Raw genomic sequence first — 11890 nt, 5'->3', positions numbered from 1 at the left:
GTTGAGTGGTCAGTACACTTGTTTGTTTAAGTAAGTGTGGGATCCGAATCTCGCCTTGTATATGTATCAACTCGTTAGTCAGCAACAAACCCTTAAATGGAGCTCAAATTCGCGACAAATTAATTCTTGACTTATTGGGTTGGAGGATACTCTTGGCTACAAATAGAAAAATCGGACTTTTATAATACTCTTCTATAGAAGTAGATCAAGCAAAGTGAGAATTTTGATCAATATGGAGATTAACACTATCTAGTATTTTTTTTTTTTTTTTGGTGTCTTAACATTATCTAGTATAATTAAGCACTAGAGCTTATAAATTGCAATTATGATATATAGATGCTAATTCCTACAATTATCAATATCTAATTAAGAAGTCAGTTGCAGAGTCAAACTCCTTAGCATTCTCTCTCTGAATGAGTATGGTTTCATGCAGTAGGGAACACTTTTCATATGTTGGAACACAATTATCTGTTACTATGCTGAAATTAACAGAAGAGTCCTAAAGTAACAGGTTCAGTGTTATAATTTTCATAAACATTGTAGAATTTAGGTGCAGGAATTGCATGTTATAGGTTATAGCAGTGATGTTAAGGAAATTACTCATTTCTTGATCTAAGTAACAATTCAGAATCAGAATCTGAAGACACATTCATCTGGCAAATAGCATCATCATCTTCACTATTTCATTGACACAGTTATTCTCCAGATGAATCAGCATATCATCTCAATAGCACCAGGTAGAACACTAATCTTTTTCGGAAGGAACCCCAAATGTTCCCCGTCCGATTGAATATGAATGCCGCCGTTGCCTGAGATGTCCTCCAACTCGATTGAAAGTGCGCTATGATACAAAGAACAATCTGAATTAGCACCAACAAAAACCTAAGCAAGCCTAATTAACAGCATGAACCAAGTCTTGTTCTGCTAGGTAGGTCAGCTACATGGATTAGAAGGCGAATGCTGAGTCACATTTTTGAATTAAAGCTTAACAATAGTGTTTCGAGCCAAGATCATACCTTCTTGCTGATATATTTTCAAGTGAGAGATGTGTTCCATTATACAGCTTTTGTAATTTCAGTATGAAATCATGCCACTTAAAGTTTTGAACAATCACAACCTGAAGAATATAACACAACTTTTACTTGATTCAAAATATATGATGATATTCATCCAAGAGATTTTAGAGAAACATATTTCACCTCTAAATTTCCACTGTAAGGAGTAGCATTCGGTGTAATCTTCATGCCGCCACCAAAATACTTTGCATTTCCAATGCAAACGGTTGTTACTTGAGGCCATGTCTCCCACTCACCTTCATTGAACTGCATTTCTTTAAGTATTATAGGACCTTATATGAAAAATATGCAGGACCTAGAAACATTTGGTGAGATATGAAGCTTTACATGAAAAAAAGGAACTAACTAACACTGACCTTGATTCTCAAATCCTGGTTTTGATGCCCCATGAAAGCATGCAATGCACCAAGTACATAGCACAGTTTACCAAAGCTCTTGTATCTAGAAGCATAAAAACCAGCCTTTGCACTCCTGCAAAATTTTGCGATATGCGATTGGATACAGTCTATGAATTATACTAATTGAAATTTTCTAAGTTTGCCTTACAAATGGATGTCAGCAACATTTATGAAGTAATGGTTTTCGCAACTTTCTCCGCCGATTACACCAATGTCTATCCTTGATCTCAACCCTGTAAGAATGCCTACATTAATAAGTAACACAGCAAACAATATTGCAATTGCAAAAACAAGAACAAGAAGAAGAAGAAACCTCTAGCAACACGTTCAATGGCCTCTCGAGGATCATCTTTCCTGGAAAAGATCCAACAGATGTTTCCATTTACTGCATATAAATAAGAAGCGCAAGAAGAATGAACACACAAACAGAAACTAACCAATGAAGTGTTCTTGCAAAGTCAGAACCAGTTCCCAAGGGTATAAGCTGCATAAAGCCGAAACATACTGAGGATTCGATTCAGGACTTTTCGCTAGAGGTATTTAGATAAACTTGAATTGAGTAAAAACTAATAATATTGCATTCTAATTCCAATTATATGACTCACACCAAGAGCAGTTGAATGTGTTGAGTCTTTCATTTGACTAGTAACAGGTTTTCCAGCCCAAAAAAATCCATTGACAACCTGCTAGTAATAAACTGTGCTGGATCAGGAGAGCAATTAAGTTATAATGTTGAAATTCTTCAACAATTAATATCAACTAACAACTAATAATGTTAAATAAGGTGGAATTCTAAAAAAAAAAAAATCAAAGCTATTTGCACCTCATGAAGTGTTCCATCACCACCAACGGCAACAACAGCATCAGCACCTTCTCTTATGGCCTGCATAGCATGATTGCATATAACAACTCAGAATCATTGGAAGCAATAGAGTTACTACTACCTCCATTTCGAAATAAACTTCGCCAAGCTTATTTTGAAACAGGGGGAGTAGTAAATACCAATCGTGCGATTTGAAGTTCTTTGTGCTAACCTCTCTTGTTATGTCAATAGCATGACAAGGACCTGAAGTTATGGACTCCAATATCTATTCATTTATAGAATGGTTAAATTTATCTGTTAGTCCCTATAATTTCACCAAATTTGTAATTAAGTTCCTATTGTTTAAAAGCTTTCAATTAGGTTCTTACACTGTTTTGAATTTTGTAATTAGGTTCTTTCTAAGCCAAAAACGTTAATAGTTAATAGAATATTCTGAAAAAATAAGATGTTCAGGTTTAGGAATTTAGCCTTTTAACTGTAGGTATTTTTAATTTTGGGAGGAATATTCTGTTAGCACTAATGTTTTTTGTGCAAAAAGAACCTAATTACAAAATTCAAAATAGTGAAAGGACCCAATTGCTTTTAAACTATAAGAACTTAATTACAAATTCAATGAAACCATAGGGACTAACAGAATAATTTAACCTTACAGAATCAACACAGCATATAAAAATAACGAAAAATAGAAACAACATATCATGGATTTACAAATTAACAAAAAGCAACTGAATTTGCAGATTTGATCTTCAAAAAGCTCATCTTACAATTACTAACTCACATTGCATTCTTTACCGAGGCGAGACTGTAGATATGGCAGTATCTTCCTCCATTGTCTACCAGTCTTCCCATTACAACCTAAAACCCAAGATTTAGGTTTCAAAACTTGTCAAATCAAATCATATAGCTCTATATTTATTACACAAGAACATATGATTTGTGAACCTAAGAATATGATAAACATTGCAATCTTTTCCCCAAAAATGTAAACTTTACCTCAACAAATAATGGGTAGCTCTAATCTAATTCCAGCACCCTATCATTAAGTGCAGGAACTCAACAAGATTTTTTTTTCCTTCTTCTTCAGAGTTTTCTAAGAAGAGAAAATCATTACCTCGAGGATTGACGATGAAAACAAGGTCCCTTTGACGAGAAGAAGAAGAAAAGGATGAACCAACTGGTTCTGGTGTCATCATTGGTTGTAGCTCTGATCTGAAAACCATGGTGCTAGCAGCAGCCACGTGCATTCCTCTTCCAAATGCCTCCATCATCATCATCTTCTGATACTGTTGATATCTACGCTACTATAATAGCACACAAACTTTCTGGTTTGTTATGCTGAATTTGATATTTGGAAAGAAATGTATAAGATAGATGACGGAAGAAGCAAGGAACTGTTTAACTATCTTATATATTATACATGTTAAGATTGATCACCGTACTTGACAAAGGGAATGGACAAAGTACAATGTTCCCTTTTCAAAACAACAAAAGTTTTATGATGAAATTAATGCATAAATGTATTAAAAATATGATTATCTTTTTCCTATGATACTTCTACATGAATTTTCTTTAAAAAGTAGTGTTTTATATATGAGTGCGTGCGTGTGCATGCGTGTGTAGAATTGACAAAACTTATTGCCAAATATTATCAAGTAAAATGAATGATTATAAATAATTTATTTGTGCTTTCTGTCATTTACTTTTACTGTCTTAATGATGCAGGTTTCCTAGTTACACATAACCTGATTATATAGTTATACTACTTCAACATTTAATTAGGCCATGTTAAAAGTAATAATAACAAAAAGATAAGAATTCAATAACAGCAATATTCACTTTCTTTAAAATATAAATATATATAAACAAATCCCATATTTTTTTTTAATTCCTTCCCATAATAATTGTCATTGGAAAGAGCAAGAAGCTTGCAACCAAAGCCAAGCCTGAAAAGTGCATGAAGTACTATGTATTTCAACTGGTAAGAAGTACAATCTTACAAGATTATACTTTAATAAATGAAGATTCTATGGAGTCAGAGTTCAAAGACTTAGTAACAATAAAGACTTCAAGACTGTCTATCATAAAAAGTTGGAAACTTATAATCAGGTGTGATTCCATAAGTCTAACTGCATGTTTGGTTTTCCGTCCTCCAAACCATGATTTGGAAACTGCAAACGGAAAACCAAACATAGGTGAAGGGAGCGAGAGGAGTTGCAATGGTGATCAGAAAAGAGGTTTCCTCCCATTCAACATTCCCAGCAAGTGATCAAGAACTTTTCCCCCTCCGTCTCGCAAGCCAGAATGCATAAACTCATTAGTTATCCAGAGCCTGATCCCTGCTATTTGAGAAGCTGTTTCAATGGACAGTTTAAAATTCACATACATATCTTCGTAGTAAACAGCTGCAGCAACGGGTACCTGCCAGCATTAAATGAAGCACATTAAAAACAGAAAACTTCACGACGCTCAACTAGTAGATTCGACTCTAAATAGGACTAAGATATTAGAGACATGAACAGTGCCTCTGAACATTTTGAAACCAATACAGAAGAGCTCTTCAAACAAGAACTCATTCACTTTTCAATTTCAACCAACATGGAATATGGTATGGCGTGATAAGTACAACTTTACATTTCTAGAACACGATTTGTTGTGGTTGAACCAAATATTTTGGTTGTAATTTTGAAAATATTCTCAAGTAGAGAAGTTCTCTTTAATTAGCTTTTGCTATATCATCATGGGAAATTGATAAAAAGTAAGTCAACAACTCTGTATCCAAAATCCACAATATATATTTACATTTACAACTATGACGACACTCAAATAAGAATAATATTATCTTTTCGTGAATGAAGAATAATATTATCTTAATTTGAGGTTAAAAGAGAAAATCATGATCAATTAATCTAAAATAAATAGCCAAGACTGGATTAAATACCACATTGCTAATTCAAAAAGTCACACAATTTTTTGATGTAATCTGGACCATTTATATTTTTATATGCATGATCTAGTGGCTATTTGAATTAGGGTACGCTCCCGTTACCTTCGCATAAACCACTCCTTTCATTTGACAACAGCACACAAACTTGTGAGTTGTGACAATATTCAGAAGGGACCTCTAGAAAAACCTAGCTCCTCTTTGTTACTGATTAAGAGATTGTTTTGATATGAACTTCTCCATGAAATGGGTGCTGAGTAAACTACCTTGTTGTCTTTCAAAGCTTGGACGTTGTAGAGCGGGGGCCAATCCTTCTTCTCGGCCAAAATATCAGCTACATCTTTGAACGGTTTCAAGGCTTGAATCTCATCAAACATCCATGGGAAAATCATCTACAAAAGGAAAACATGATTAGCACCTTGCTCCTCATAATTATAAATAAATGCATTATTAGCATTTGAATTCGAAGTCAAAAACATGTCTCTTAGCATTCAATGTTGCCGCAGAGCTTTTAATTTATTTTACGGGTGAAGCATCACGCTAAAGTATCAGTTTCCAGACGCTAGAATGTGCGCAAGAATCAAATCAAAACAAAACATCACAGTACTGCACAAAGAAATGTCACACTGAACAATGAACACAATTAAATATTCAGAAAACCATGTATTATTTAAAACCTACCTCTCCTGTAAAGAGTACAGGTAGTCCTTCTCTAGCCGCCTTAATTGCATCGAACTTGTCATTAATTTCATTCCTTATTCTATGAGCAGACCATCTACTAGGAGAACCCTAGAGAGAGATATAGAGATTGAGGACAAGAGTTAAAGGAAAACGATAGATCATCGATGAAGAGAGAAAAAAAATTGAAGGGATTGTTGTAGCATATACTATGCATAACCAAGAAACTCAAATGGAAGTCTACCTGACAATAGATGGACTCATGCATGAGGGCATACAGTGGATTAGTATCAAAAACTAATGACTTCTCGAACTGCATGGAACATAAATCAGAGGTTTATCTTCAAACTAAACTTCATGTTCGGGATTTAAAATCAAGGAAAAGTAAATAATTTCTTACAGAACTCAAGAAATAGTAACTTATTCTCTTTGGTGCTCCCGGAACTAACGTAGGCTCCCACACTCTCTCAAACCTAAAAAATTCAGTACACAACAAAAATGAGACACTAGTTTTCTTTGGTGCTTGAATGAGGGACAAATGTGATTTCAAGATAGGAAACATAAAAAGGAAAAATAAAAAACAGCATTTAAAGCATTACAGATAATGCATGCGCTCAAAACCGGCTCCAGATCCTAAGCCAGAGAGACCAAGAATTTGCAACCCTCTTGGGGTTAAGATTCCCCCGGATGGAAGGGCCACCTATGAAAAGGGAAAAGGAAAATAGATTTTAGCAAGGTTAGTTAGTATGCTTCTTTAAAACAATAAGAAAAGGTGTACGAGAGAGATGCTTGCCCCTCCTCCTTCTTTTTCTGCTAAATAATTAACAAGTTCTTGAACTACTTTAATATCCTGAGGGTATCGCTTGTAATACTTCTCATTTTGATTTACAACTTGCTCAAAGCCTACTCTGTACACCGAATCTGCCGTACATCCATCTCCAATTGGAGGAATTCCTCCTGTTAGAAAGGCTTGCTTCAGTCCTTGGGGTGCAAAACTCAAATACGTGACTGCACAAAAACCACCATAACTCTGCCACAGTTGACAGTTAACAAAACAGGATAAGAGTTAGAAAGAGTTGAATTCCAATGTTAGTGTGGCATCAAATGTACAATTTTTAAACCAACATCGAACAGCAACTGTAGAAAATGATTGATACTCAAGGAGAGAAAAAGAGAGGAAAGATGTTAAGGATTGTAAAGCCAAACTGCTCAGCATCAGAATCAGCTGCTTGCATGAATACTATTAGAAAACTCTACTGAGAATACCTGTCCCAAAATTGTCCAAGGTCCAGCATTTGGAACAATTCGTACTCGGATGAACTCTGCATCATTTACTATATTATCAGCTCTAAAGTGTTTTAAGAAGTCGGCTAATTCTTGTGCAGATTTGAATTGCGACATTGATGACACAGACAGAGGAGTTGATAATCCCGTTCCTCGCTGCAGAATGAAAATAAACAAAAAACAATAGAATAGCTTATCATACACAAAGTGGTCACAAGACAAAAAGATGACAATGATACAAGTGTTTAGCAAATCATGCCTGATCCATCAAGATTACACGAAATTCTTCACAAGCTTTCTGAATCCATCCGCTAGACTCAGTTGGCCGCATGCACTCAAACCCAGGTCCACCTTGCAAATATAACAGGTATGGCAATGTTTGCTCTACTTTCCCAACTGAAATGAAACAACACATTCTTTTAATAAAACAATCCAAGATGATGAAGGAGGTGATTAACAGAATGAAGCCTAAGCGCTCATCCATCACCAATCCATAAAACAATAATTTGCCATAATTTACCACAAATAACTTTCTGGATACCATAAAAAACTTATTGTGTTGACTAACAAGTAACGATATTAACACGAACAGAATATTCGAGAAGCCCTTGTGCTTCTGAGTATGAGAAATCTAATGTTGCTCCCATTGCCAACATATGTAGTGCTCTCGAGACTCTAGTCATGGTAGTCAATACTAGAATGTAGATAGATACAATCTGCCTCCATCAAAACACAGTAATTTCCATCACCAAATTGTAAGCTTTGAATCATACAAAGCAACCAAAGAATAATCACTCATCAGATGCAAGTAACATGCTTCACCAGCAGTTCCAGCTAAAGCTCCTTTATTATTTATCCAAACAAACTCACGTGAAGTAATAAATTACCTAAAAGTTTAATGATCCAGATTCCAGATTCCAGATTCCAACTCCACACCTCCACCTTTCCAAGGATGAAAGTTAAAAATAATCATTTCAAAAGTTGTAACACAACCAAAAAAGTCAATTAATACTTCCAGAGAATCCAATACTTTGGATTCTTCACTCGGATCCCCATGGACAAAATATTCAAAACAGCAGCTGGGTTTTCCCAATTTCAGAAAGTGGCACATCACTGAACTCACCACCAAAATCTCTTTTTTTTTTCCACCGCAAAATCAACACACACAAAAACTCAAACCCTTGAAAAACCAAGGAAATTTTTTTTCTTTTTTTCTACAATCACCAAATAATCAAACTACGGTGAAAGAACCACGAATTCAATCAAACCCAAAAGAAGAAAAAACAACTCCTTTTGATTACTGTGATAACTATAACATTGTTACCTGCAACGACTTCACGAGCAAAAACCGTGATCTTAGGAGAAGAATGAGTGCCACGAGAGTAGTCAAGAGGTACAGTGAATCGGTGATCACGAAGCTGGAGCTCCGGCACCGATTGCCATTCGCCGGTGACGTGCTCCGTCGATGAATCACCGGCGGCGGCGTTTTTGTTGTTGATAAGTGCGGTCATGGAGAAGTGTGAGGCGCGAAGAGAATGTGAGAAGAGAGTAAGAGTTCTACGATGGTGATGATGATGATGATGAAGATGATGATGATGATGATGATGATGATGGAGTTGAAGTTTGATGAGGGATAATGTTGTAGTTGGTGTGAGAAAACGTAGTGGTGGTGGCGTGTGAGTTAACAACATATTGTTGAGGCGAGCGATGACGAAAGCAGATAATATTTTGAGCTCACATGCACGTGTATCTTATCCTACGGCCACTATTTTTTTTTTTAGTCATCAGAAGTTATCTGAGCCGTTGATTTTAGAGAGTAATTATTGTTGTCATATTTATATATTTTTTAATATATTATAGGATAAAGTATATTTTTTTATCGTTTGTAAAAATTTTAAAAATATTTTAGATTTTATTTTATTTTAATTTTATTCTAAAAATTTTTAATTTATATTAAATTTATTTTTAATGACTAATTTTTAAAAAAAAATTATGATTAATTTAAAAATAATCCTACAAAAATAACTTTTAACGTAAATAAATCAAGTATATTTATCATCTATTATTATTAAATTAATTTTGATTTTTTTTAAAATTTAATCGTCAAAAATATATTTATTATAAATAAAATTTTTTTAAATAATTTAAAAATAATATAATAAAAATTATTAATTAAAACAGAATAATATTCATACCCTAAATCTCTTAAAAAATATTGTTTTAAAGTATGAAAAATTATAAAATAATAAATAATAAATTAATTATTATTGAATTTATAATTTTTATCATATATAAATTTTATTATTTTGATTAAAAAAGAATTAATTTTTATATATTTTATCAACCTTTTTATTTTTGCTTGGTTTTGACAAGTCAATTCGTCTTATATACGAGCTCCATTTATCAATTGATCCAGTAAGAGAGATGCTACAAAAATAAGGGGAAAATGATTTTCAAAAATAAATTTGGGTCCAAAACATCAGAATTTGAGTGATAATGATTTGGGGGAGATAGCCCAACATAGTCCACAGCTTGGGCCAATAAGACAAAAACATATGTAGTTTGGACTTAAGCACATGGCCCAAACTCTATCTTACCCACCTACGGGCTCCATCTGTATAGTTTGGCTAGTTGCATTTGGATCATATTCTTATCTTTTTTGGAAAATAAAAATAAATATTTTCTTTTTTAAAAAATTACAGAAAAATATACAAATCTGTTATTGAGTATATACTTAAATAGGTTCTTTGTAAGAATCAAAATTTTTACATAAAACTGCTTTAATAAAATAATAATTTTAATTAAGCCAAATAAGTTTGAAAATATAGAAATGATATTTTAAAACTAAAAAGGTGAAATTTGAATTTAATGAATTTTTCTGAATTGAAAAATGTAATTTTTGCGAAAGATTTTTGTAAAAATGTGTACCAATACTTAAACCGGCAATATCGGCTCTAGTCTGTCCGGTACTATGTTTTGAGAAAAATAAGATTTTGAAAATTGTTTTAATTTTTTGAAAGGACAAAAATAATTTAAAATGTAAAATCGGACACCAATCTTCAAGGCTTTTTTTTCGATAAACAAAAGGGGCTTTAAACCTAACAAAAAGAAAACTAACAATCAGAAACTAGCCTTGGCAACATCGTGCCCCTAATGTCTTCATCAAGAATCCTTCTTAGCTCTCCTGGGGTTGATCAATGAACACAAACCCTGGATATATGTCTAAACTTTTTTTGGCGAGCCAATCTGCCATTTTGTTTTCTTCTCTGTAAGTGTGCTTGATCTTGATCTGCCAGTCTCTTTTCATGAACTCTCCTATACTATGCACCAAAGCTTCAGGATGTTCTTCTATTTTTTCTTTATGAACCAGAGTTTCTACCGCAGATTTAGAATCTGATTCTATAATAACATTTTGAATTCCTATGTCCCAAGCAACCTTCAATCCATGATATATACCCCATAACTCAACTATATATGGTGTACATTTTTCAATATTGACCATAAAGCCTGCAACCCATCTTCCTAAGTGATTTTTCAATAAGTTACCACATCCCGCAATACTAAGATTTTTATCTGCTGCTCCATCCGTGTTAAGTTTAATCCAGTCTTATAGCGGTTCCTTTCAGCCAACACGAACCTCTATTCTTTTTGGTGTTTCTCTCAGCAATCTTTTCTCCTCAAATGCCGCCTTAATTTGCTCTACATGTTTCTTGATTACCTGTGTCGGGTTTGATGGTCTTTGAAATAGAGGTGTGAAAATTTTCTTATTTCTCCAATACCATAGCCACCAGCAAGTTACAAAGAATTAGGAGATCCATTCCTCATATTTGGATAAGCCCAGATCTATGGACAGGTTCCAATGGATCCAAAGTTGGACCAAACGGACCTAAAATATTAACAAACTGGACCGGACCCAAATTGGGTTAAAGTCCAATATATATAAGTGAGTTATGAGACCATTTGACCTCATTTTTCAGAAACAAGAGAGAGAGGGGCGGTGACAAGAGGGAAGAGGGTTTCACTATTCACCTCCTCCTTCAAAACTTCATAAATTTTGATCCAGAGCTCCAATTGACGAGTCGTTTGCAGCCACGCGAAGCTCTCATCGAGCTCTTTGTTTCTAGCTAGACATTGCTAGTAAAAAACACTTTCTCTAGCTCTAGTGCAAAACTCAAAAACGGCTTTGGATTTTCGAGTTTCTTTATATTTTTGGTTGTTTATGGGTGATCTAGCATTGGAGTATTATTGGATATTGCCACTAATACCGATGAATAAGGTAGGTTTCACTAAAACCTTGTGTTTAGTTGTTTTGTATGTTGTATGATGTTAGATTGAGGTTTGGTGTTTGTTGGAGTGAGTTTGATAGTTTTGGAGCTTTGAGTTTGAGCTTGGTGTTTTGAGTTGCGTGAAAATCGGCCAAGGTATGGTTTCGATTTCCTTTATGTAATATATAATGTTTTGTGAAACTTAGGCTAGTGGCCTTTAAGATATGATTGAATGAAATGGTTGTATGATTTATTGTATATGATTGTATGTTTGATGATGATAATGATGATATGGAGTTTTTGGAATGTGTGGTTTATGAATTATAATGAAGGTTGAGTGAGTTGTACGTGGGGGAGTATGATTAGGAGGATAACTTGATGGGTATTGGTGTTGATTTTGATTGATGGTGACTATGAGTATTGTT

At 34.1% G+C, this 11890-nt stretch overlaps 2 protein-coding genes across 4 annotated transcripts; both read right to left on the bottom strand.

The window, feature by feature from the left end:
* Positions 1-366: 366 nt before the first annotated feature.
* On the bottom strand, positions 367-4097 carry LOC130974003 (sphingoid long-chain bases kinase 2, mitochondrial-like). Of its 2 annotated transcripts, XM_057898707.1 has the most exons (12): positions 3409-4094; positions 3076-3152; positions 2509-2562; positions 2298-2357; positions 2080-2157; positions 1912-1958; positions 1788-1828; positions 1623-1707; positions 1433-1547; positions 1200-1322; positions 1017-1117; positions 367-841 (listed from the first exon to the last, which is right to left on the bottom strand). In XM_057898707.1, the coding sequence occupies exons 1-12, from the start codon at positions 3569-3571 to the stop codon at positions 712-714; spliced, it is 1074 nt and encodes a 357-aa protein (XP_057754690.1). In that variant the 5' UTR covers positions 3572-4094; the 3' UTR covers positions 367-711. The 2 variants fall into 2 exon arrangements, with proteins under 2 accessions (XP_057754690.1, XP_057754691.1); XM_057898708.1 differs by lacking the exon at positions 2509-2562 and having other exon boundaries at positions 3409-4097.
* A 36-nt stretch (positions 4098-4133) lies between these two features.
* On the bottom strand, positions 4134-8875 carry LOC130974002 (uncharacterized). Of its 2 annotated transcripts, XM_057898706.1 has the most exons (11): positions 8525-8720; positions 8088-8142; positions 7460-7596; positions 7183-7356; positions 6710-6946; positions 6516-6616; positions 6317-6389; positions 6161-6229; positions 5920-6027; positions 5505-5630; positions 4134-4715 (listed from the first exon to the last, which is right to left on the bottom strand). In XM_057898706.1, exons 3-11 carry the CDS (start codon positions 7529-7531, stop codon positions 4521-4523), a joined length of 1155 nt encoding a protein of 384 aa, XP_057754689.1. In that variant the 5' UTR covers positions 7532-7596; positions 8088-8142; positions 8525-8720; the 3' UTR covers positions 4134-4520. The 2 variants fall into 2 exon arrangements, with proteins under 2 accessions (XP_057754689.1, XP_057754688.1); XM_057898705.1 differs by lacking the exon at positions 8088-8142 and having other exon boundaries at positions 8525-8875.
* Positions 8876-11890: the final 3015 nt, after the last annotated feature.

The sequence above is a fragment of the Arachis stenosperma genome, chromosome 4 (genome assembly GCF_014773155.1).
Source record: "Arachis stenosperma cultivar V10309 chromosome 4, arast.V10309.gnm1.PFL2, whole genome shotgun sequence".
In the NCBI taxonomy this organism is placed as follows: Eukaryota; Viridiplantae; Streptophyta; class Magnoliopsida; order Fabales; family Fabaceae; genus Arachis; species Arachis stenosperma.
This window is presented reverse-complemented; position numbering and strand designations above follow the sequence as displayed.